Here is a 23,659-nt window from a genome sequence, read left to right as displayed (position 1 = left end):
AAGTGACACACCAAATACGTATTTTTGGGCCCAAATATGGGTAGGGTGGGAATGAAGATAGATTCAGTCAAATGCCGAAGGTGGGTGAGTGTTCTGAAAGTTTCCATGGCTCCATGGCACGGAATCTGCTGCCACTTCTCTCTCTGGGTCCTTCCTCAACACAATGGCAACCCCCTGGCAATCTTAAAACAGTTTCATGAGAGCTGATTTAAGATGTTGTTACTGTTGAACAATCATTTTCATTTGATTTTTTTTAAGTGATAATTCTAAACCTTCTTTTTTTTTTTTTTTAACTGTGTGGAGAAAATGGTCTCTTAGCCAGGCGTGGTGACTTATACCTGCAATCCCAGCACTTTGGGAGGCCAAGGCTGCTGGATCAACTAGGTTAGGAGTTCTAAACCAGCCTGGACAACGTGGCAAAACCCCATCTCTACTAAAATATAGAAATGCACAAAAATTAGCTAGGCATGGTGGCACAGGGCTATTGTCTCAGTTACTCGGGAGCCTAAAGCAGGAGAATTGCTGGAACCCAGTGGCGGAGGTTTCAGTGAGCCAAGATTGCACCACTGCACTCCAGCGTGGGCAACAGAACAAGACTCTGTCTTAAAAAAGAGAGAGAGAAAAAAAGAAAAACAAATGGTCTATTAAGAAATGATCACCACTAGGATATCATCAACCACATTTTAAAACATAAACTTTGCTGGAGTCTTTGGGGTCACTCAGATGTGTCAAGAGGCTCCGTGTGTTTGTCCTTCTGCTTCATGATTTAAAAACATAATTTAAATCAAAACAAGAAGTCCATACCACGGTTCAAAACAGAAGGATATCCTGCTTCAAGGTTTCAAACAAAGTTCATGTAAAGCAACGTGGCTGAATCTGTTTTTACCCGGAGTTTCCTCTTTCCCGGGGTTATCTATAACTAAAGTGAAGTAAAGATCCATTCCCTTCTCCCCTCCCCTTTTTCCTCTTTTGTAGTGGCCTTTCTTTCTTCCCACTAGCCTGTAGCTTCTTCCCATCATAGCGTGCCTCCTTCTGACCCATCCTCCCTTTATTTCTCATAAAGAAAAGCTCCTTTCTCTGTGCAGTGGGGATAACTCTTAGCTAACCAGGACCCCTCTTGGAAACTGGGTGGAGTAGAACACCAATCACAATAGAGTGATAAATCATTGTCATTAGACAGAAAGCCATTTTGGCTTGGAAGAAAGTCACATCATGTTTCCAGAGTTAGACACACCAAAGTCAGGAAATGCAAAATGAATGTGTACTTTCAAATGAACTAAATTGTACAAGTGAACATATATATAATATTTATATTGATATTTATTATATATTCATATTAAATTTATATTATGATGTTTATATATAAATATGTATATATATAAAATTATATATATGTTTATATATAAACATATTTATGTATATATAAGTTATATATATATATATATAATCTTTTTTCCTGGCTAAAATTGCTAATTTCACTTGAAAAATGTATCCTTTACTCATTATCCAATGAACTACTGGTATTAAAACATCAAGAATTCATATTTTTATATTTTGAATGTTCAGAATTCACATGGCTTTTTGCATTTAGGTTTTTCTTTTTTAACGTTTTGAGGATGTGGAACATGGTGGTACATGCCTGTAGTCCCAGCTACTTGGGAGGACCACCCGAGCCCAGGAGTCCGAGACCAGCCTGGGCAGCGTAGTGAGACCCCCATCTCTAAAAATATATAAATAAATAAAAATAAAAAGGATATATTGAGGAGCTCTTCAGGAACTGAGATAATAAAATAATAGTAATGAGAATAAAGAAATGTAGTTTGGGTGGGAATCGGTCAGACATAACAGAGGAAGTGTTGCTTGCCAACATTTAGTGGCTAAAGTGGGTGAGGGAGAAGCATTAAAAATACAGCTAACACGCACACTTACAAGCTTCAGTCTGGCTCAACAAATGCTGAATGCTACAACGTGCCAGCTACGGAGGGTACAGTTAGGATGGAAATTGGCTGCTGTGCTGAAAGAATTTTCATTCCATCGGCAATTGCTACATTCACAGAAAATTTCGGTCAGTTGCGCTTTGCGGACATCCAGGTATGCATAGCGTTATTGGGGCACATGTGTAGAGGAAGCCGGCGGAGTCCAGGAAAACTTCCTAGAAGAGATGATGCCTCAGTCTGTTTCTTTTTCTTTTATTTTTCCTTCTTTTTTCTTTTTTTGAGACAGATTCTCACTCTGTGGACTAGGCTGGAGTGCAATAGCGAGATTATGGCTCACTGCAACCTCTGCCTCCCGGGTTCAAGCAATTCTCGTGGCTCACCCTCCCGAATAGCTAGGATTACAGGCACGTGCCACCACACCTGGCTAAGTTTTGTATTTTTAGTAGAGACAGGGTTTCACCATGTTAGCCAGGATGGTCTCAAACTCCCGACCTCAGGTGATCCGCCTGCCTCAGCCTCCCAAAGTGCTGGGATTATAGGCGTGAGCCACCACCCCCCGCAAACGGAGCCTTGAAGAAAGAATAAGAATTACCCACATGAAGAGAGGTGGAGAGGTGTGGTGTGAGCCATGCCCAGCCAAGACCAAGAACCAAACCCCATGTCCTATACCCAGAACTCTAGGACCCTCAGTGCAGAACAACAGTATTCATTGGCCATGCTGAGAGGGGTCGCAAGGAATTGATACTTAACAATGTTTACCAAAATTTGTGGAGTACTGACTTTCCCTGTAAACTAGAGTGCTCACAAACAGTGAATTCTTTTTTAAATTCCCACAAGCTAAAATGGGGGATTTATAGAAAGGATTTGGGGTATCTCCTAATCCCCAACATAAAAATGCAGCTAGACCTGGAAAAGTATCAGGAACTCCATGCTCATATTCTACTACAGATCTTCTACCTCCAACCTGCAAAGCAGTTTCAGGATCACTCCATGCCCCACAGACTGTAAGTAACAGCTCTCTAGAATTGACATGGATCCAATGAGAAACAATAAGTGTAAAAGTGGGTTAGAGCATGATGATCTCCAGGTGACCACTGTCCATTGAGAAAAACAATGAAAACAGCAAAGTGGGGCCAGGTGCTTTGGGAGGCCAAGGCAGCAGGATCACTTGAGGCCAGGAATTTGAGACCAGCCTGGGCAACATAGTAAGACCCCATCTCTAAAAATAAAATTAGCTAGGTGTGGTGGTGCACATCTGTAGTCCCAGCTACTTGGGAGGCTGAAATGGGAGATTGCTTGAGCCCAAGAGTCTGAGGCTGCAGTAAGCTATGATTGCACCACTGCTTTCCTACCTGGGTGACAGGGTGAGGCTCTGTCTCAGAAAGAAGGAAGGAAGGAGGGAAGGAAGGAAGGAGGGAAGGAGGGAGGGAGGGAGGGAAAGAGGGGAGGAGGGAGGGAGGGAAGAAAGGAGGGAGGGAAGGAGGGAGGGAGGGAGGGATGGAGGGGGAAGGAAGGAAGGAGGGAGGGAAGGAAGGAGGGAGGGAAGGAGGGAGGGAAGGAGGGAGGGAGGGAGGGAGGGAGGGGGAAGGAAGGAAGGAGGGAGGGAAGGAAGGAGGGAGGGAGGGAGGGAGGGAGGGATGGAGGGGGAAGGAAGGAAGGAGGGAGGGAAGGAGAGGAGGAGGGAGGGAAGGAAGGAGGGAGGGAGGGAGGGAGGGAGGGGGAAGGAAGGAGGGAGGGAAGGAGGGAGGGAGAGAAGGAGGGAGGAAGGAAGGAGGGAGGGAGGGAGGAAGGAGGGAGGGAGGGAGGAAGGAGGGAGGGAAGGAGGGAAAAAAGGAAGGAAGGAGGGAAGGAGAGAATGAAGGAAGGAAGGAAAGAAAGAGGGGAGAAAATAGCAAAGTGGAATGATGGAAATTCTGCCCAGGCAATGGCTCAGTGTAAACATCAGATGCTGTAGCATGGGAACTGGGGGTTCACTGAGAAACCCCAAAGAAACACACAAATGAGTGCTGGCACCGGAGAGATAGCAGTCCTTAACCATGTGCCTCATGGGTCAGTCCACCTCAGTAAACCCTAACCACAGACCACACGGCTTACATGTATGTGTTATCTGCTATGTGAATGAACAAAGAATAAATCACAAAACCAGTGTTAGGAGATTCACACAGATGTGTATGTTTCTTAAGAATAAAGGCAAGACTAAAGATATGGCGCAAGCTTATCTCTACTAAAAATAATAAAAAATAAAAAATTTAGCCGGGCTTAGTAGCCCATAATCCCAGCTACTTGGGAGCCTGAGGGAGGAGAATCACTTGAATCCAGGACGCAGAGGTTGCAGTGAGCTGAGTTCATGCCAATGCACTCTGGCCTGGGCAGCAGCACAAGACTCCGTCTGAAAAAAAAAAGAAAAGAAAAGAAAAAAAAATTACTAAAGGCAGATGTCAAGAAGATAGATTATACTTTATGTACTATTTATTATAAAATGTCAGGCACTTTTCTAGGTATTTAATGTGTACAAATTCGTTTAATCCTCCCTATGCTCTTAGGAACTGCGAATATCCTCTTTTTATGCATAGGGAAACTGAAGCGCTGAAAGGTTAGGTAACTTCCTCAAAGTCAGTGACCAAAAGTGGATTTGTGGCCGGAACCCAGGCAGCCTGGTCCCTGAATTTGTGGGACACCAGCTGTCTGTTCTCTCTTCTCACCCCACAGAGAGTGCAAGCGTGAGTTCACAAAAACAATCTTAGCAGCAAATGGGTATTTAAATGAACAGGAAACTGAGAAGAAGGTAAGTCAATTTCAAGGGATTAAAAACAAAAACATTAACATAATATTAGGTTGGTGCAGAAGTAACTGCGGTTCTTGCCATTTGAAAAAAGGCAAAAACCACAGTTACTTCTGCACCAACCTAATTGTTTTAAAACTAGGTTTTTTGGTAGCAGAACATTTCCTCCCCAGTGTCTTCTTTAGAATTCATAAATACGTCTGGACATCGTGGCTCATGCCTGTCATCCCAACACTTTGGGAGGCCGAGGCGGGTGGATCATCTGAGGTCAGGAGTTTGGGACCAGTCTGGCTGACATGGCAAAACCCCGTCTCTACTAAAAATACAAAAATCAGCTGGGCATGGTGGCGCGCGCCTGTAATCCCAACTACTTGAGAGGCTAAGGCAGGAGAATCACTTGATCCCAGGACAGAGGTTGCGGGTGAGCCAAGATCATGCCACTGCACTCCAGCCTGCACGACAAAAGTGAATATATATATATATTTTGAGATGGGGTTTATATATATATAAAGTAGAGATAACTCTACTTGTCTGGTTGTGTGTATATATGTGTGTGTGTGTGTGTGTGTATGTGTGTGTGTGTGTGTGAATGTATATATGTATATGTATATATAAAGACAAGTTGTATATATATATATATATACAACCAGACAAGTTGATTTGCTCTGGTGGAAGCAAAGGATAGGCGCGAGAGCCTCAATAACCCCAGTTGTGCATCGTCTTCCACTTTGGCTCCATGCAGCTTCAAAGACTGAGGGACCCAATTGCAAGTCACATCTCACATCAACCACTGATTGGAAAGCTAGGAATGCTGGAATCAATTCACCCATCCTGATTATCTGAGCTGTTATCAAATGCTCAGAGTTTTAAAAAAAATTCACTTTGAGCCATTGGCAACATTTTAATTAGGAGCTCTCTAGCTTGATCATTAAATCATCTTAAAATGATGTGTATTCTGGCCAGGCGCAGTGGATCAAGCCTGTAATCCCAGCACTTTGGGAGGCTGAGGCAGGCAGATCACTTGAGGCCAGGAGTTCGAGACCAGCCTGACCAACATGGTGAAACCTTGTCTCTACTAAAAGTACAAAAATTTCTCCATCATGGTGGTGCACGCCTGTAATCCCAGGTACTTGGGAGGGTGAAGTGAGAGAATCGCCCATACCCGGGAGGTGGAGGTTGCAGTGAGTCAGGATCCTGTCACTGCACTCCAGCCTGTGCAACAGAGCAAGCCTCCGTCTCAAAAATAAAATAAAACTTACTTTGAGCTCTACTGAACCTTAGCAAAACAGCTAAATCCATTTATATGTAGAATCTTCTAGTGCATAGAAAAACCAACTTATTACATGAGGCTAGCATAACTTTGCTTTAAAAATACACAAAGATAGCAAAAGAAAATAAAACAATGGACCAATCTTACTTATACTATTTTATTTGGGATTGCTCATCTATCTTCAAACCAGTGACATTCATTTAAAAAAACACAAACATCAATCCAGGAAATATAGGATGACTTTGAACCATTAAAAAAAGTTTTATGGTTAGGCCTGGTGGGATGGCTCACACCTATAATCCCAGGAACTGGGGAGGCTGAGGCAGGAGGATCACTGCAGCCTAGGAGTTTGAGACCAGCTTGAGCAACATAGTGAGACCCAATCTCTACTGAAAAAAAAAAAAAACTCGCTGAGCGTGGTGGTATGTGCCTGATTAAGGAGGGGCACTGACTGAGCTGAACAGAGAAAGTGAGCATCAAAATGCCTGCGGAGGGAAGTATCAATGAGAAGTAGGAGTATTGTGCCAAAAATTCCTGAAATGTTCGGGATTAGGTTCTTAGAATGTGGAGTAAGGAAGGAATGGAATGAAAACAATAAGGTTGGTTGAAAGCCTTTGACTGGAGAAGCTGAACCTCTAAGTTAATCTTCACCATCCCAGTGGGAAATAAAGGGCTTATTTTTCTGGAGTGTTTAAGCCAGGAGCCTAGATTGCTGTGTGCCAGTGGAGGACTGAGGAGTAGCCGTTTCCTGGGAGGACTGAGTCAGGGTCAAAGGTTGGGAGAAAGATGAAAAAGAAATTTGGAGTCTGAGGCAGGAGGATTGCTTGAGCCCAGGAGTTTGAGACTAGCCTGGGCAACACAGTGAGACCAATATTTCTATTAAAAAAAAAAAATTTCCTGCCTCTGCAGGTACAAGTCAACACCCTCAGTCCCAAGACAATTTTTAAAAAGAACTGGAAAGTGGACTTGCCCTACCAAATATTAAAGCATATTAAAAAGCTATGATAAGTCCAGGCATAGTGGCTCACACCTGTAATCCCAGCACTTTGGGAGGCCAAAGCAGGAGGATCGCTGGCAGGCAGGAGTTCAAGGATGCAATGAGATGTGATCACATCACTGCACTCCAGGCTGGGTGACAGAGCAAGACCCTGTTTCTTGAAAAAAAAAAAGAAAAAAGAAACAACTATGATTATAGCAATATGATTTGGGTGTTGGAATAGATTAATTAATTGGACATGTTAGATGAATTCATGTTGAAGTAGACATCATATATTAGAAAAATAGAGAAATTGACCCTTACATATAAGAATAAAGATAAGATCAAAATGATGTCTCAAACCAGTAGGGAAAAATAATAATTCAATAAATGACATTGGAACCATTGACAATATCACACTTGGAAGATACAAAATCCAGATGAACTAAAGACAAATCTAATATTAAAAACTTGTATATACATGAATGAACTGAGAGAACAGGCTGAGTGAAATAAGCCAGGCACAGAGTGATAAATGCCATATAATTGCACTTATATGTGTAATATAAAAAAGTTGAACTCATAGAAGTAGGAAATAGAATAGTCCTTGCCAGAGGCTGGGGGCAGCAGGGGAGAATGGGGACAAGGGAGAGGTTGGTCAATGGGTGCAAAGTTACAGGTAGTTAGGAGGAATAAGGTCTGTTGTTCTATTGCACATCACAGAGACTATAATTAATACTAATGTATATTTCAAATAGCTAAAAAAGGATTTTAAATGTTCTAAACACAATAAATGATAAAAATCTGAAGTGATGGATATGCTGATTAGCCTTATCTGATCATTCCAGAATGTAAAAATCTATCATAATGTCGCATCATACCCCATACATATTGTATTAGTCCATTCTCACACTGCTAATAATGACATGTACCAGAGACTGGGTGATTTATAAAGGAAAGAGCCTTAATTGATTCACAGTTCCACAGGGCTAGGGAAGCCTCAGGAAACTTACAATCATGGTGGAAGGGGAGGCAAACATGTCCTTCTTCACATGATGACAGGAAGGAGAAGTGCAGAGTGAAGTCGGGGAAAACCCCCCTAATAAAACCATCAGATCTCGTAAGAATTCACTCATTATTACAAGAACAGGATGAAGGTAATTTTCCCCATGATTCAGTTACCTCCCACGGGTTGTTTCCCACAACACATGGGGATTATGAGAACTGCAGTTCAAGATGATATTTGGGTGGGGACACAGCCTAACCATATCAAATATATATGGTAATTTTTGGTCAATTAAAAATAAAAAAAAACATGTTTATACACTTGGAAGAAGTAAGACTTTCTTAAGTAATACTTGCTTGGCAGCATACTTTATGACTTTTAGCACATTTAGCTTTCTGATGTTTTTTGGTTTTAATCAATAGAATGAAGATGATAATAGTAGAATTATTGTGACATTTACACTGATCTGGCAGAGTATAAATCTCATTGTTACATTAAACTTGGTGGTTTAGTAGTTGTATTCAATTCGGTATAACCCAGTCACCTGGGAGTGCTGAAGTTTGATTTTTCCTGCTGCTATTAACAACATATTTAAGTCTAATGTGCAGAAATTCTTCCTATGCTAATTCCTTGATCTCAGCACCTCTAGCAGTGACAAGAAAACTTTCTCCTTTGACATTTTTGACAAGTCCTTAACCACTGTCATGACTACTTGTGAATATCTGATGATATATGTACGAAAACAGCAAAACATCTGTCAATTCTGAATATCCTTTGATTTTTCTCCTTTTGACATCAGTTCCCATCAGAAGAAAATTACTGGGTTTATCTAACTTGGTGGGTCATTTTCAGGGCGAGCTAGTGTGTGAAGCCTCTCTCCTTGCCTGCACAAGGCTCCCTCCAACCATTCACGCGGTAAGGAGTAAGTGCTTTACCAAGCAGAAGTTAAAAACATACTTTTCCAGGCATAGTGGCGCACACCTGTAGTCCCAGCTACTTGGGAGGTTGAGTCAGGAGATCGCTTGAGCCCAGGAGTTTGAGGCAGCAGTGAACTATGATTTTACCACTGATCTCCAGCCTGGACAACAAAGTGAGACTATGTCTCTTAAAAAAAAAAGTTAAAAATATTAAGGTCTTTTTTTTTCGTTTGAGCAGCAGGGTAAAAAAGACAAAAAGTTTCTCTTTGGCAAAACTGTCCTACTGGTGGATTGGCTGTTTTGTCCCTTCCCAGATGACCAACTTCATAACAAAGTAATTGTACCTCTAGATAGAGACTCAGTTACAAGTGAGAGTCCAATTCAAATCACCCCAAGAAAATTCCTAAGGGAATTGGCTTGAGTAGCTGGAAGATCTGAGGTTGGCTATAGCTTCAGGCCCAGCTGGTTGGCCTGCACTGCGAAGGCCTGGCCCTACCTGAACTGTGTGAAATGGACTCCCCCCAGGAAGAGGTAGGACCTCTTTGCCGGGATAAAGGAGGAAGGCGCTGAGCTAGCAAAAGGGACAGCTGTCCACAGCAGTAACTAAAGATGTTTCCTAGTTCAGCATGTAGCACATATGGTGCCTATATTGTCTTTTTCTCCCCAAGGTTATTGTTAGAATCAAGGGATTGCAACATCACAGCATTCTTGCTTGGTCATGAAGCCGACTGCCTGAATATATCAGCTTTGGTTCCTTTAATGTGGGTCTGTAACGAGGCTGGGAGACAAGTGGTTCTCTTTCTTGTTTTGCCTCTGTGCCATTCTATTATGATGGTCACGTTGCAACAATGCATTTTGTTTGTGAGGTTTCGTTAGAACAGCATAATATGCCATATATAAACATCGTGAAAGTGTATCGTCGTAAACTCTAACAGGATTAGAATGAAAAGCCTTCTAAATATGGTTCTGAGGCCAGGCATGGTGGTGCATCCCTGTAATCCCAGCACTTTGGGAGGCCAAGACAGGAGGATCATTAGGGATCGGGAGTTCAAGTCCAGTCTGGACAACATAGCAAGAGCTTTGCTCTACTAAAAATAAAAATACACTAAGAAAAAAATCAGCCAGGCATTATGGCATGTGCCTGTCTGTAGTCTCAGCTAATTGGGAAGCTGAGGCTGGAGGATTGCTTGAGCCTGGGAGATGGAGGCTGCAATGAGCTGTGAGCACACCACTGTACTCCAGCCTACGCAACAGTGAGACCCTGTCTCAAAAAAAATATATATATATATACATATATATGTGTGTGTGTGTATACACATACACGTGCATATATATTTTTTACATATGTACATATATTTTGTAGTATATATTTTTATATATGTATGTATGAATATATGTAGTTCTGAGCATCATATTCTTAGGACTGCAGAAACTGGCTGAGGCCTCATCACTCCTGTCAAAAGGTCTAAGTGCAATACTTCTTGATTCATGGCCTGTTCCAATTGCCCTGGATGCCAGATGAAGGGTTGGGTCTCCACTGGTGGGGAGTAGAGGAGGCCTCCAGGCTCTTGGGGAAGCAGAATCTGACTCCACTGCAGGCCTATAGTCAGGGCTTGCTGGCAAAGCTAACATACTCAGCCCATTCCTAGGGCTCCATATTTCTGCCTTCTCCAATTCTCTCTGCTCCAGGAGAGGCTCAGGCACCTTCCTGAGCGTTTTGCTTCGTTAGGTTTGTCTGTCCTCTCTCCACTCTCCCACTCTCGCTGCACACCCAGCCTCTCCCTGCCAGCCATTAGAAAGCTTTGTCTCAAGGGCAGTAGCAGGAGCAGAGCTCTTGGTAACCATAGGCAACCATGAATCCCTATTAGCTATTTGTGCTATGTTTGTAAGGCACATTCCGGCCACTAACTGGGTAGACAAGAAAATGTGCTTTAAAGGTTTTCTTGTGTGGTAAAATCATCTCCCTGTTTTTTTCTCCTTTTTTGCAGAATGACGAATCCATGGGTGAGATGCAGATAATCGGAGGCGATGATCTTTCAACACTGGCTGGAAAGGTTTGTTAATGTAACTGTGCTCGAGCCGCATTGATGTCTGGGGGCATTGGTGACCTGCATTTCAGGTCAGCACTCACAGGACATTTCAGACACTCTCCCGGGTTTTCCAATTCATACAGATGGCTGTGTGAATCCTTTTAATGATCTCCCCTTTTTAAAACGCTCTTTTTGGAATGCTTCCAAGACACCATGCAGACCAAATCTTTCTTCTCCACGCTTCCTTCCAATCTTATTTCAGACAGCAAAACCCCTTTGCCCACCTTGTTCTAATCCTTTTCGACTCATCTTTCCAGGCAGCTTCTGAAAAGGAAGCTTTCTCCTTTATTTATTCATGCCTTTTTTCTCTCATCCCTCCTCCGCACCTAGGCACTTCAGTAAGACATTTGAACAGGTTCATTGAAATGTACAAAATTTGGGGAAGGAAGAGAAAATGACTTCTTCAGAGTGCATTTCAGCACTTCGCCTTTTTCTCTCTATTAGGAAGAATGTAAACTATTAGATAATAGGAAGAACACCTCCAGTTTTAACTGGGAGTTCCAAATCTGCCAGTGCTTAATAATTAAGTGAAAAGACTGTTTAGATTCTGACATAAATAAACTGGAAAGACGGGTTGTTTCTTAACGGATATGATGTTTGTGGAATGTTACTTGAAATGCAAGTTTTCTGTGAATAAAAGCAATCTGGAATTTGTTTTTGTTCAGCTGTACTGACCTAGCTTGTATGTCTTATCCCTGAACAGCTTCGGCTTTCTAAGTAAAATGAATCAGTCTATTACACAAGCTTAATCTCTCATTCTTGCGGTTGTTATTGTTATGCAATGCCCGGGTAGGGAAAAGGAATAGCAGCCACATTAAATAAAAATATGTGGGATAATCTTAGGATCATTATAGAGCCCCAAGGACTCTTTTTTTTTTTGAGACAGAGTCTTGCTCTGTCCCCAGGCTGGAGTGCAGTGGCACAATCTCAGCTCACTGCAACCTCCACCTCCCGGTTTCAAAAGATTCCCCTGCCTTAGCCTCCTGAGTAGCTGAGATTACAAGCGTGCACCACCATGCCTGGTTAATTTTGGTATTTTTAGTAGAGATGGAGTTTCACCATGTTGACCAGGCTGGTCTCAAACTCCTGACCTCAAGTGATCCACCCGCCTCAGACTCTGACTACAAAACAGCATACTCTCCTCTGCTCTGAAGACAGCATAGTAGACCTGACATACAGTCTAGCAGTAAACTGTGTTCCATAAAAATCAGAAATAACTTGCTGATGTTAATGCATCCATCACTAAGCCATCATTTGATGTTACCGTTACATTGGCGCATAAACAACACGCTAGAAAGCCAAAATACTCAAAGTAATTTCAAGAAATGCGTAAATTTTATCGACCCTGGGGTGGTGTTTAAATAATACATCATTTTAGCATTTTATTGTAGGACATTGCCCTACAGGTTTATTTCACAAAAGAAATAGCTTACTTGTGCTTCTGCTATGGAGTCTGTCAAAGTGACAACTCTAAGATTCTCAAATGAATGCCAAGAAGAAATTTGCACATAGACAGCCAGGCATGGTGGCTCATGCCTGTAATCCCAGCATTTTCAGAGGCCGAGGTGGGTAGATCATTTGAGGTCAGGAGTTCAAGACCTGCCAGGCCAATGTGGTGAAACCCTGTCTCTACTAAAAATACAAAAATAAACCCCAGCTACATGGGAGGCTGAGGAGGGAGGATTACTTGAGCTCCAGAGTTAAGGCTGCAGTGAGCTATGATCGCACCACTGCACTCCAGCCTGGGCGACAGAACAAGACTCTGTCTCTTAAAAAAAAATTATTTTTAAATTAAAAAAATCTTTATATTATACCTTATTTCCACTAGAGCCCTTTCCCCAAGTTGCAGTGTTTACCTTAGGGCTTATTTTTATTTGCCTGTCTCCCTGACCAGGAAGTCAGCATGAAGTGGGCAGAGACCCTGCCTGGTCCGTAACAAATTGGAGTAAATATTTGGTGACTGAACAAGTGGACAATCCTCTTATTTAGAAATTAGAAAAAAGTCCTTGATTAATTTTGGGGAGGAGAACACAAAGCAGAGGGAAAAGCTAAACATAAGCCCACCTGGTCACACCCACCAGCTGCTTAAGTTGAGAGGTCGACAAGAAAGGTGCTGAGTGAGGGAGGAGCACCCTCTTTGTTGAGGCAGGAGGGCTTCCTTACAGGAGATTCAAAGGGAGGTTGGGTGCGGTGGCTCATGCCTGTAATCCCAGAACTTTGGGAGGCCGAGGTGGGACGAGGTGGGCCGAGGTGGGCCAAACTTACCTGAGGTTGGGAGTTCAAGACCAGCCTGATGAACATGGAGAAACCCGTCTCTACTAAAAATACGAAATTAGCTGGGCATGGTGGTGCATGCCTGTAGTCCCAGCTACTCAGGAGGCTGAGGCAGGAGAATCGCTTCTACCCAGCTGGCGGAGGTTGCGGTGAGCCAAGATCAGGCCATTGCACTAGAGCCTGGGTGACAAGGGTGAAACTCTATCTCAAAAGAAAAAAAAAAAAGAGATTCGGGGGACTGAGGAAGTGAATGCAACACAGCTGAGGTGGAAGAGTGAATAAAAAAATTCACTTAGCTATTAAAATTTCCTTTTCCTTAAAAAGATAAAGGCCAATATGCCTTGGCATAACAAAGTAACCACCAGAAGTAGCCAGAGCCCAGTTTGAACATCACAACTGTAAGTGTTTTAGAAGCTATTTCTGGCATGCGTCAACAGATCCTGTAGGTAGAGACTATGTATTGTTTGTGGAGTTTTTCAGCTATAGGGGCACTGTTAAAATCCATTTGTTTCTATTCAATAGGTAGTAAAAATGATTAGTTGTCACTGGGTTTAAGAAACCTAAATGCCCATTACAGCCCTGGGGAAGGGTTTTCTGTCTTATGGAGTGAGTCTGTTAGCATTTAAGTTATAGTTGCTGCCTTAAAATAGTAGGAAGCTCGGCCAAGCGCAGTGGCTCATGCCTGTAATCCCAACACTTTGGGAGGCCAAGGTGGGCGGATCACGACGTCAGAAGGTTGAGATCATCCTGACTAATATAGTAAAACCCTGTCTCTGCTAAAACTACAAAAAATTAGCTGGGTGTGCTGGTGCGTACCTGAAGTCCCAGCTGTTTGGGAGGCTGAGGCAGGAGTATCACTTGAACCCGGGAGGTGGAGGTTGCAGTGAGCCGAGATTGTGCCACTGCACTCCAGCCTGGGCAACAGAGCCAGACTCCCTCCCCACCACCTAAAAAATAAATAAATAAATAACATGCTACTACAATGACTTCTTTGGTTAGCCATTTTCATAAAAACTAAAATATGAGACATGAACAAGGTAAAAAAAAAAAATAAAAATAATAAAAAACAATAAAGGCCTTCACATGGCCCACCCTGTTCACTTATTCTTCATTCAGCCTCTGCATGAAATGTTATCAATTAAGTCAGATAGAACAAATAAGCTCCAGTATTCAATGACAAGGTAAGGTGACTATGGTTAGCAACAGTGTGTTGTATATTTCAAAGTGTCTAGAAGAGAGGACTTGAAATGTTCCCAACACATAGAAATGATCGACAGTCAAGGCAGTGGCTACCCTAAATGCCCTGACCTGCTCATTATACATTTCGTGCATGTAACAAACATTCACACGTACTCCATAAATACATACAACATTTTGTATCAATGAAAAAATAAAATTTTTTAAATAAGAATTGGCAAGATTTTACAAATACATTTTAGAGATGCTCCAAAATCTTTCCATCATGAACACTAGCTGGGAAAAAAAGCAAAAGGAAAAGGCACCCAACAGTTAGTGGGTACTTGTTTAAAGGGTGTAGAAGCAAGGCTGAAACTGCAATAAATACCTGCACTGGATGAAAGAACTGTTGAGGCCAGGAGTTTGAGACCAGCCTGGGCAACGTAGTGAAACTGCGTCTCTACAAAAGAAATTTAAAATGTAGCCGGGCACGGTGGTGTAGCCTGTAGTCCCAGCTACTCAGGGAGCAGAGGTGGGAGGATCACTTGGGCTTAGAAGGCTGAGGCCGCAGTGACTTCTCCTTTCTCCCATAGTCATAATACAAGTTGTCGGTCATTCAGTAAACTTACATTTAAAATACACATCATCATGTTATTACTCTGCCAGGAATTTGTTCCCAGGAAATACTTTCTCTTATTTAATGCTTGGCACTCTAAGAAGAGCCCCATGGGTCTTTCCACACAAGACTCTTTCCTTGGGATTAAAGCAATCCGAAGAATGTAGGATTCCTTAGGATTCAGATAGTCTTAGAGAGGGGAGGGTGAGCTTTAACTTGGAATAGAAAGGTTTGTGACTAACAGAGAAGTTAGGGGAAGGGCACCCCAAATGGCAACACTTGATCCTCAAGCCTCAGGGTACTCCTCAGTAGCTATCACTGTCATGTACCCAAAAACAACCATCACTCCCTCCAAATAAATTTAAAAACCGTTATGCCAGCCAGACACATTAGCTCACGCCTGTAATCCCAGCACTTTGGGGACCGAGGCTGGCAGATCACTTGAAGTCAGAAGTTTGAGACCAGCATGGTCACCATGGCAAGACCCTGTCTCTACTAAATATACAAAAATTAGCCAGACACGATAGCATGCACCTGTAATCCCAGCTGAGGCAGTAGAACCGTGTGAACCTGGGAGGCAGAGTTTGCAGTGAGCCGAGATCATGCCTCTGCACTCCGGTCTGAACAACAGAGCAAGAACCTGTCTCAAAAAAACAAAATTAAACCTTCAAAAACCCCACCAAAATTTAATATGATACTGCAACCTACTCTCCCACTAAAAATTAGCCCTAATCCTCCATAAATAGGTGAAGACTTTGAAGAAAATCCCACAAAGCCTACAACAAGAATAATACTTAATAAAAATAAAAATAAAAACAAGAATAATACTTAAAAAATATAAAAATAGGGGTAATTGAGAAAAGAATAGGATCAGTGGGCAGGAGTGGACCAGCATGCCTGAAGGAAATTCATCAAAAACGGAGAAGTGGTAAGCAAAGAAAACCCCGAAAACACGGGGTTTGGTGTACACAACACATTCAAAGTCCCAAAGAAGAGTTGAACTTGCTCAGCAAAGCAAACAAGAGACACAAAAGTATTTGAGCAGAGATGACATCATGGAGCTGTGTTTTAGGAAAATGAAACTGACAAGAGGGAAGAATGGCTGAAAGAGGGGAGAGAGCAGTTTGGAGGTGGGGTTGGCGGAGGCTGCAGGAGCACTTGAACTACGGGAGCGAAGTAAGAATGGAAGAGAAGGAATCGTGGTATCAAAGGAGCCCTGACAGAGTTAAATGAAGGAGGGAGGGCTAGAACGATTTTTTTTTTAATTAAATTTGTGTACTAAAGAACTCTATAAAACATGGGGAAATAGCTCACCTATATAATCTTGTCATGCTGTGAGTTAGGGGCACTATGGACCTGTAACTCACTGTGAACCCATCACTGTATAATCTTTCTGGAGCCCTTGAAGACATGGGATTAAAATATTTAGAAAAAAGGAGACTCTAGACAACCACCCTTGCCTCCCCACCCCCCGACCTCTGGCTTTCTTTTCTTTCTCCCTTTCTTTCTTTTTTTTAAATAATTGTTTTTTTTACTTTGAACCCCGAGAAACTCCTTTCTTTCTCTTTTCCTGTCTTTCTTTTGCTTTCTTTTTTGTTCTCTCTCTTTCTTCTCTCTTCCTTTTTTTTTTTTTTTTTTGCTTTTTTAAATTCCTTTCTCTCTCTTCTTTTCTGTCTCTGTCTCTCTCTCTCTCTCTCTCTCTCTCTCTCTCTCTCTCTCTCTCTCTCCTTCCAAGGAAAGGAGGCTCACAAGGGAGGCTGTCTGAATCATGGTTCGAAATAGTTCATTGCTGTTGAATAAAGGTAGCCCTCAATGATTAAGTTAAATGGCCTCTTCAAAATGTTAAAAGCATTTTATTTGGTGTTTAAGCTGTCTATACAATGTATTCTCTGGCTGATTTTTTTTGAAAGTTGATTTAATACTGGCACTTCATAAAATGTGTTTATCTATTAAAGCAGGATTTTATTCATATTCAAGAGAAACCTCTGAAAGGGTGGGATAAAATAAAATGCATGGAAACATGCTCAAAACTGCCAACATGAACACAGTGTGCAGGTTAAGCTCAAGATTGTGGGAAACATGACCCCCAAACCCACCCACAAATAATTTTGGGTTTTGTTTTTGTTTGTTTTTTGAGACAGAGTCTCGCTCTGTCACCTGGGCTGGAGTACAGTGGTGCAGTCTCCGCTCACTGCAACCTCTGCCTCCCAGGTTCAAGTGATTCTCCTGCCTCAGCCTCCCGAGTTGATAGGATTACAGGTGCACACCACCACACCCAGCTAATTTTGTATGTTTTAGTAGAGAGGGGGTTTCACCATGTTGGTCAGGCTGATCTCGAACTCCTGATCTCAAGTGATCCACCCACCTCAGCCTCCCAAAGTGCTGGGATTACAGTAATGAACCACCACGCCTGGCCTAAGATTCTAATTAAATGCCAGAATGAAGCATCGGAACCTGCCAAAAGTTCCCCTTGGCTGCCTTAACTGTTTAAATCATTCTTTTTTTTATTGCATCTGACTAAGCTGAGAAAGATAATGGAAATAAATATCCACTGACTGATGATTCTGGAAGTTTTGTGAATTATCAAAAAATTCACAAAACTGCATTCCCTTCTCCATGGGGTTTATGTTCACATTCCTACTCATGCTCCACGTCCATGATGCAGCTCAATATCATTGCTGCCATTGCTCTTAATTAGTGTGACCACGACCACCAAACTACACTGCTACAGATGAGACAGTGTGGGGCGCAAATCACTGTGTGCTCTAAAATGCTAGAAGTCAGAATAACCCATTTAAGAATATCATGTAAATTTGTGCAATTCTTTCCTCCTTTCTTTTCTTCTTTCTTCCTTTTTCTTTTTGTTAGGAAACCCCTGTGATTAGTTTTGATCAGAATCACGCAATAGCAGAGAAAGCACACTGAAGAGATTCTTCACAGAGTTATTGCCTGAAGCTCCCAGGCTGCAGATTTTACTGGCTTTCTGGGAGGAAATGAGCTAGGTGTGAGGTGATGACTAAGACAGTAACTGGCAAACATCTCAGATGCACTGATTAGAGTTATCAGATTGGAAGTGTTTAGGAGGCACAGTGTGTGCTGAAAAGAGAAGTTGCCTACTCAAAAAATGCGAATTTTAGGAAATTGCTTCGTGCAAAATGAAAAGCAATAGACACTGACAATAGCTTGGTTAAGGAGGAATTGCAGACTGTTAAGGAAAAATGGAGGGGATGAATCAGAAGTACAATGAACTAGAGTAAGTGAAAGAAGTGAGGTCAAAATTGTTGATTCACTACACAGGTATTTCCTGAGCACCTACTAGATGCCAGTCTCCATGTTATTTTTGTTTGTTTTGTTTTTTTGAGACAGAGTCTTACCCTGTCACCCAGGCTGGAGTGCAGTGACACCATCTCAGCTCACTGCAACCTCCGCCTCCCAGGTTCAAGCAATTCTTGTGCCTCAGCCTCCCAAGTAGCTGGGATTACAGGCGTGTGCCACCATGCCTGGTTAATTTTTGTATTTTTAGTAGAGATGGGGTTTCATCATGTTAGCTAGGCTGGTCTCGAACTCCTGGCCTCAAGCAATCTGCCTGCCTTATTACAGGTGTGAGCCACCGCACCTGGCCTCAATGTTACATATTGATTATATAAAGACAAATTAGTGTTGGCTCCCTAGCTCTTTGAGCTAATCTTAGGTGCAGCCATATCTCAGAGTTATTGTGGATTTGGTTCCAGATCACCACATTAAAGAGAGCCACATAAACTTTTTGATTTGTCAGTGCAGATAAAACTTATGCTTATACTATACTGTAGTCTACTAAGTGTGCAACATTATGTCTAAAAAAAACATACATAGGCCGGGCGCGGTGGCTCAAGCCTGTAATCCCAGCACTTTGGGAGGCCAAGGCAGGTGGATCACAAGGTCAAGAGATTGAGATCACCCTGGTCAACATGGTGAAACCCCGGCTCTACTAAAAATACAAAAAATTAGCTGGGCATAATGGCGCGTGCCTGTAATCCCAGCTATTCAGGAGGCTGAGGCAGGAGAATTGCCTGAACCCAGGGGGCAGAGGTTGCAGTGAGCCCAGATCGTGCCATTGCACTCCAGCCTGGGTAACAAGAGCGAAACTCGGTCTCAAAAAAAAAAAAAAAAATACATAACTTAATGAAAAAATGCTTCATTGCTTAAAAAAATGCTAAAGATCATCTGAGCCTTCAGTGAGTCATCATTTTTCCTGGTGGAGGGTCTTGCCACGATGTTGATGGTGGCTGACTGATCAGGCTGCTGGTTGCTTCAGAAGGTTGGGGTGGTTGTAGCAGTTTCTTAAATCAAGGCAACAATGAAGTTTGCTGCTTTCATTGACTCTTCCTTTCACGAAAGATTTCTCTGCAGCTTGTGATGCTGTTTGTTAGCATTTTACCCACAGTAGAACTTCTTTCAAAATTGAAGTTAATCCTCTCCAGCAGTGCTACTGCTTTATCAACTAAGTATATATAATACTTTAAACCCTTTGTTGTCATTTCAGCAATGTTCACAGAATCTTCACCAAGAGTAGAAACTACTTTCTTTGCTTGTCTGTAAGAAGCCACTCCCCATCTGTTCATGTTTGACTGTGAGATTACAGCAATTCAGACACATTTTCAGGCTCCACTTCTAATTCAGGTTTCTTGCTATTGCTGCCACATCAGCAGGTACTTCCTCCACTGAAGTCTTTTTTTTTTTTTTTTGAGACAAGTTTCCCCTCTGTCTCTCAGACTGGAGTGCAGTGGCACAGTCATGGCTCACTGTAGCCTCAACCTCCTCAGGCTCAGGTGGTCCTCCCTGTGCAGTTTTTGTAAAGACAGCATTTTGCCATGTTGCCCAGGCTGGTCTCAAACTCCTGGGCTCAAGCAATCCTTCTGTCTCGGCCTCTGAAAGTGCTACCTGCATGAGCCACCACCCTCAGCCTCCACTGAAATCATGAGCCCCTCAAAGTCATGCATGAGGGTTGGAATCAACTTCTTCCAAACTCCTATTCGTGTTGATATTTTGATCTCCTTTCATGGATGACAAATGTTCTCAATGGCATCTAGAACGGTGGCTCTTCAGGTTTTCAATTTACTTTACCCAGATCCATCAGAGGAATCACTGTCTATGGGCAGCTCTCACCTTATAAAATATATTTCTTAAATAATAAGACTTGAAAGTCTAAATGACTCTAGGGCTGCAAAAGGGATGTTGTGTTAACAGGCATGAAAATAATATCCTTGTAAATACCTCCATCAGAGCTCTTGGGTGACCAGGTAGATTGTTAATGAGCATAATATTTTGAAAGGAATCTTGTTTTCTGCACAGTAGGTCTCAAGAGTAGGCTTAAAATATTCATTTCAATAAGCCATGTGGTAAGCAGATGTGCCTGCATAAACAGGCTTTGTTGTTACATTTATATAACACAGACAAAGTTGATTTTGCATCATTCTTAAGCACCCTAGCATTTGCAAAGAAAAAAAAAAGAGAGAGAGAGAGAAATGTAATAAAACATGGTATTCCTTTATAGAAAAAGAGACTTTTCTAAATTAAAAGAGAAGGGAAGATCCAATGCATAGTGTAGGTTGGACAAACCAGCTACAAAGGCCGTTTTTTTTGAGACGAAGTTTCGCTCTTGTTACCCAGGCTGGAGTGCAATGGCGCAATCTCAGCTCACCGCAACCTCCGCAAAGGCCATTAAAAAAAAAAAAAGACATTTATTCAGCATCACAATTAGACTATTACATTTAGCAATCAACAACATGGGTGCAAAAAATAAGCTACATTAAAACCCTTTGTTGGAATGTTTTACACTTTCCACAGAACAGAAACAAAAATAACCTGTTATATAATTGGTCACAAATACAGTCCTCAAGTTTTTTGCCCATACACATAAGTATTTGTCTAAATCATATCTTCTTTGTAACAGTGAGGCCCTGTCGGTGCCATGCTTGGATGAGTTCACAAATCTGTTGTGACCTGTAGCTTCCCTGTTATTTCTCTGGCTCTCCTCTCCTGCTAATCTTTGTTTCCTAATTAAAATGTTCTGCCACTGCCATGGCTACTGCTGCTACTGGAACTGCCATACCACCTTGTTTTCATGGTTTGGCAAAGTGTTGGCCACCACGACCATAGGGGCCAGAGCTTCTGCCTCCATAGTTTCTTCCCTTCATGGGTCCAAAATTTGAAAGCTGATTGTTGTAATTGCCAAAATCACTGTAGCTTCCACTGCCTCCAAAATTGCTTCCATCATTACCAAATCCATTATAGCCATCCCCACTGCCACCATATCCACCACCACCATGGCTGCTACCAAGCCACCGGGAACACTGAAGTTTCCTCCATGAACAAAGTTGTCATTTCCACCAAAACCACCCCCGTGACCACAATCAAAGTTTCCAGAACCACGTGGACCTCTCTGGCTGGATGAAGCACTGACAAGGCTTTCCTAACCTTACAGCCATGGCCATTCACAGATGGTGTTTCTGAATGACAGTCTTACCCACAGAATCATGGTCATCAAAGGTTACAAGCCCCTCTTCTTGCCACTGCCTTGGTCAGTCATGATTTCTATCACTTCAATTTTTTCATACTGTTCAAAATAATCTCTTAGGTGATGTTCCTCAGTGTCTTCTTTAATGCCACCAACAAATATTTTTTTCACTCAAAGACCAGTTAAGTGGGCCCCTGGTCTTTGAGAATCTTCTCTTGAAACAGCTCTCTTTGGTTCCACAACTCTTCCATCCACCTTGTGTGGCCTGACACTCATGGCTGCATCCACCTCCTCTTCAGTGGCGTATATGATGAACCCAAAGCCCCTGGAGCACTTGGTGTTTGGATCTCTCATTACCACACGGTCTGTGAGCAATGCCCATTGCTCAAAATGGCTCCTGAGGCTCTCATCAGTTGTTTCAAAGCTCAGCCCTTCAGTGAAGAGCTTCCTCAGTTGTTCGGGCTCTTCAGGAGACTCTGACTTAGACATGGCCACAAGGAGAAGAGAGACTTTAACAATGTTTCTTCGGTGGCGTCCACGGGCAGAAAGGCACAACTGGGGGAATTTGAATCTCTGGTAGGCATTTTATTTTTTTTTTTGAGACGGAGTTTTGCTGTTGTTACCCAGGCTGGAGTGCAATGGCACAATCTTGGCTCACTGCAACCTCCACCTTCTGGATTTAAGCAATTCTCCTGCCTCAGCCTCCCGAGTAGCTGGGACTACAGGCACACACCACCATGCCCAGCTAATTTTTGTATTTTTAGTAGAGACGGGGTTTCACCTTGTTGACCAGGATGGTCTCGATCTCTTGACCTCGTGATCCACCCACCTCGGCCTCCCAAAGTGCTGGGATTATACGCATGAGCCACCGTGCCCGGCCTAAGCTTTATATGATGTTAAGAAATTATCATCATTTTTGTTCGATGTTATAATACTTTGGCTACACATAATAAAGAATGTCATGATACCTTTAATCTATTTTAAAGTACAGAAACATTTTTAAATACTTTAAACAGTTAAGCATGTTTCAAAAATTTAGAAAATGTTTAGACTTTTCTGTTTTCAAGCATTCTATAATTTTTTTTGTTTATATATTATAGAAAGGACAAACTTTCTTTGACAGGTATATGTTTATATATAAGGAAATATATGCACTTTCTATAATAAAAATGAATACACAGCTGGGCACAGTGGCTCATGCCTGTAATCCTATCACTTTGGGAGGCTAAGGAGGGAGGATCATTTGAGGCTGGGAGATTGAGGTTTCAGGGAGCTATGATTGAGATACTGTCTCTAAAAAATAAAAATAAAATGTAAAAATGTGCATTTACACTTAAACCCTTTTTAAGAAACAAGCAACCTAAAAATCAATGTGATTTAAACATGTCTTTAAGTACAGAAATAGCTATATGAAACATTACTAAATATATTTTTTGGTCTTTAAGAATCATTACCAAATGATTAAAATAAGAAGAAGGAAACCAGAAAATAAAAATTAAGAAGTAACCAGAAAAATAGCTAAAAGAGTTAAAAGTGACTATCTCTGGAAAACAAAATTGGGAGTGAAGAGAGGTGAAGTGATGGGAGGGGTGGTTTTCTTATTAAAACCTTTCAATCTATTTGAATTTTTTTTTTTTTGAGATGGAGTCTCACTCTGTTGCCCAGGCTGAAGTGCAGTGGCGCAATCTCATCTCACTACTTCACCTCCCAGGTTCAAGCACTACTTCACCTCCCAGGTTCACCTCAGCCTCCCCAGTGGTGAGGGCAACAGACATGCGCCACCATACCCAGCTAATTGTTGTATTTTTTTTATAGAGACAGGGTTTCAATATACTGGCCAGGCTGGTCTCAAACTCCTGACCTCACGTGATTTGCCCACCTCGGTGGCCCAAAGTGCTGGGATTACAAGCGTGAGCCACCACGCCTGGCCTCAATCTATTTTAAACAAGTGTTTGCATTACCTGGATTTTAAAATGTATTTGAATAATTTTGACAGCATTTCTGAGGATCAGTACACATCCAGGTCCGAACTTCCCACTTGCCACTATGTCTTAGAATTGAAGCTAATCTTTTCAACGATGACTCTCTTGTTTTGTAAGGTTTTGTACTGTCAAAATAA

At 42.1% G+C, this 23,659-nt stretch overlaps 1 protein-coding gene and 1 pseudogene across 5 annotated transcripts in view; one reads left to right on the top strand and one right to left on the bottom strand.

Annotated features, from left to right (window-relative positions):
* Window positions 1-23,659, top strand: part of PRTFDC1 (phosphoribosyl transferase domain containing 1) — a 95,528-nt gene that overhangs the window by 59,639 nt on the left and 12,230 nt on the right. For all 5 annotated transcript variants that reach the window (XM_078329610.1, XM_035306966.2, XM_009000055.5 and 2 more), the window contains one exon: window positions 10,877-10,942. In XM_078329610.1, coding sequence (XP_078185736.1) covers window positions 10,877-10,942 — 66 coding nt within the window. The remainder of the gene's footprint in view (window positions 1-10,876; window positions 10,943-23,659) is intronic.
* Window positions 20,731-22,161, bottom strand: LOC144576892 (heterogeneous nuclear ribonucleoprotein A1-like; annotated as a pseudogene).

This window comes from Callithrix jacchus, chromosome 7, assembly GCF_049354715.1.
Source record: "Callithrix jacchus isolate 240 chromosome 7, calJac240_pri, whole genome shotgun sequence".
Classification (NCBI taxonomy): Eukaryota; Metazoa; Chordata; class Mammalia; order Primates; family Cebidae; genus Callithrix; species Callithrix jacchus.
The sequence above is the reverse complement of the archived record's forward strand: the minus strand, read 5'-3'. Positions and strand labels throughout refer to the sequence as shown.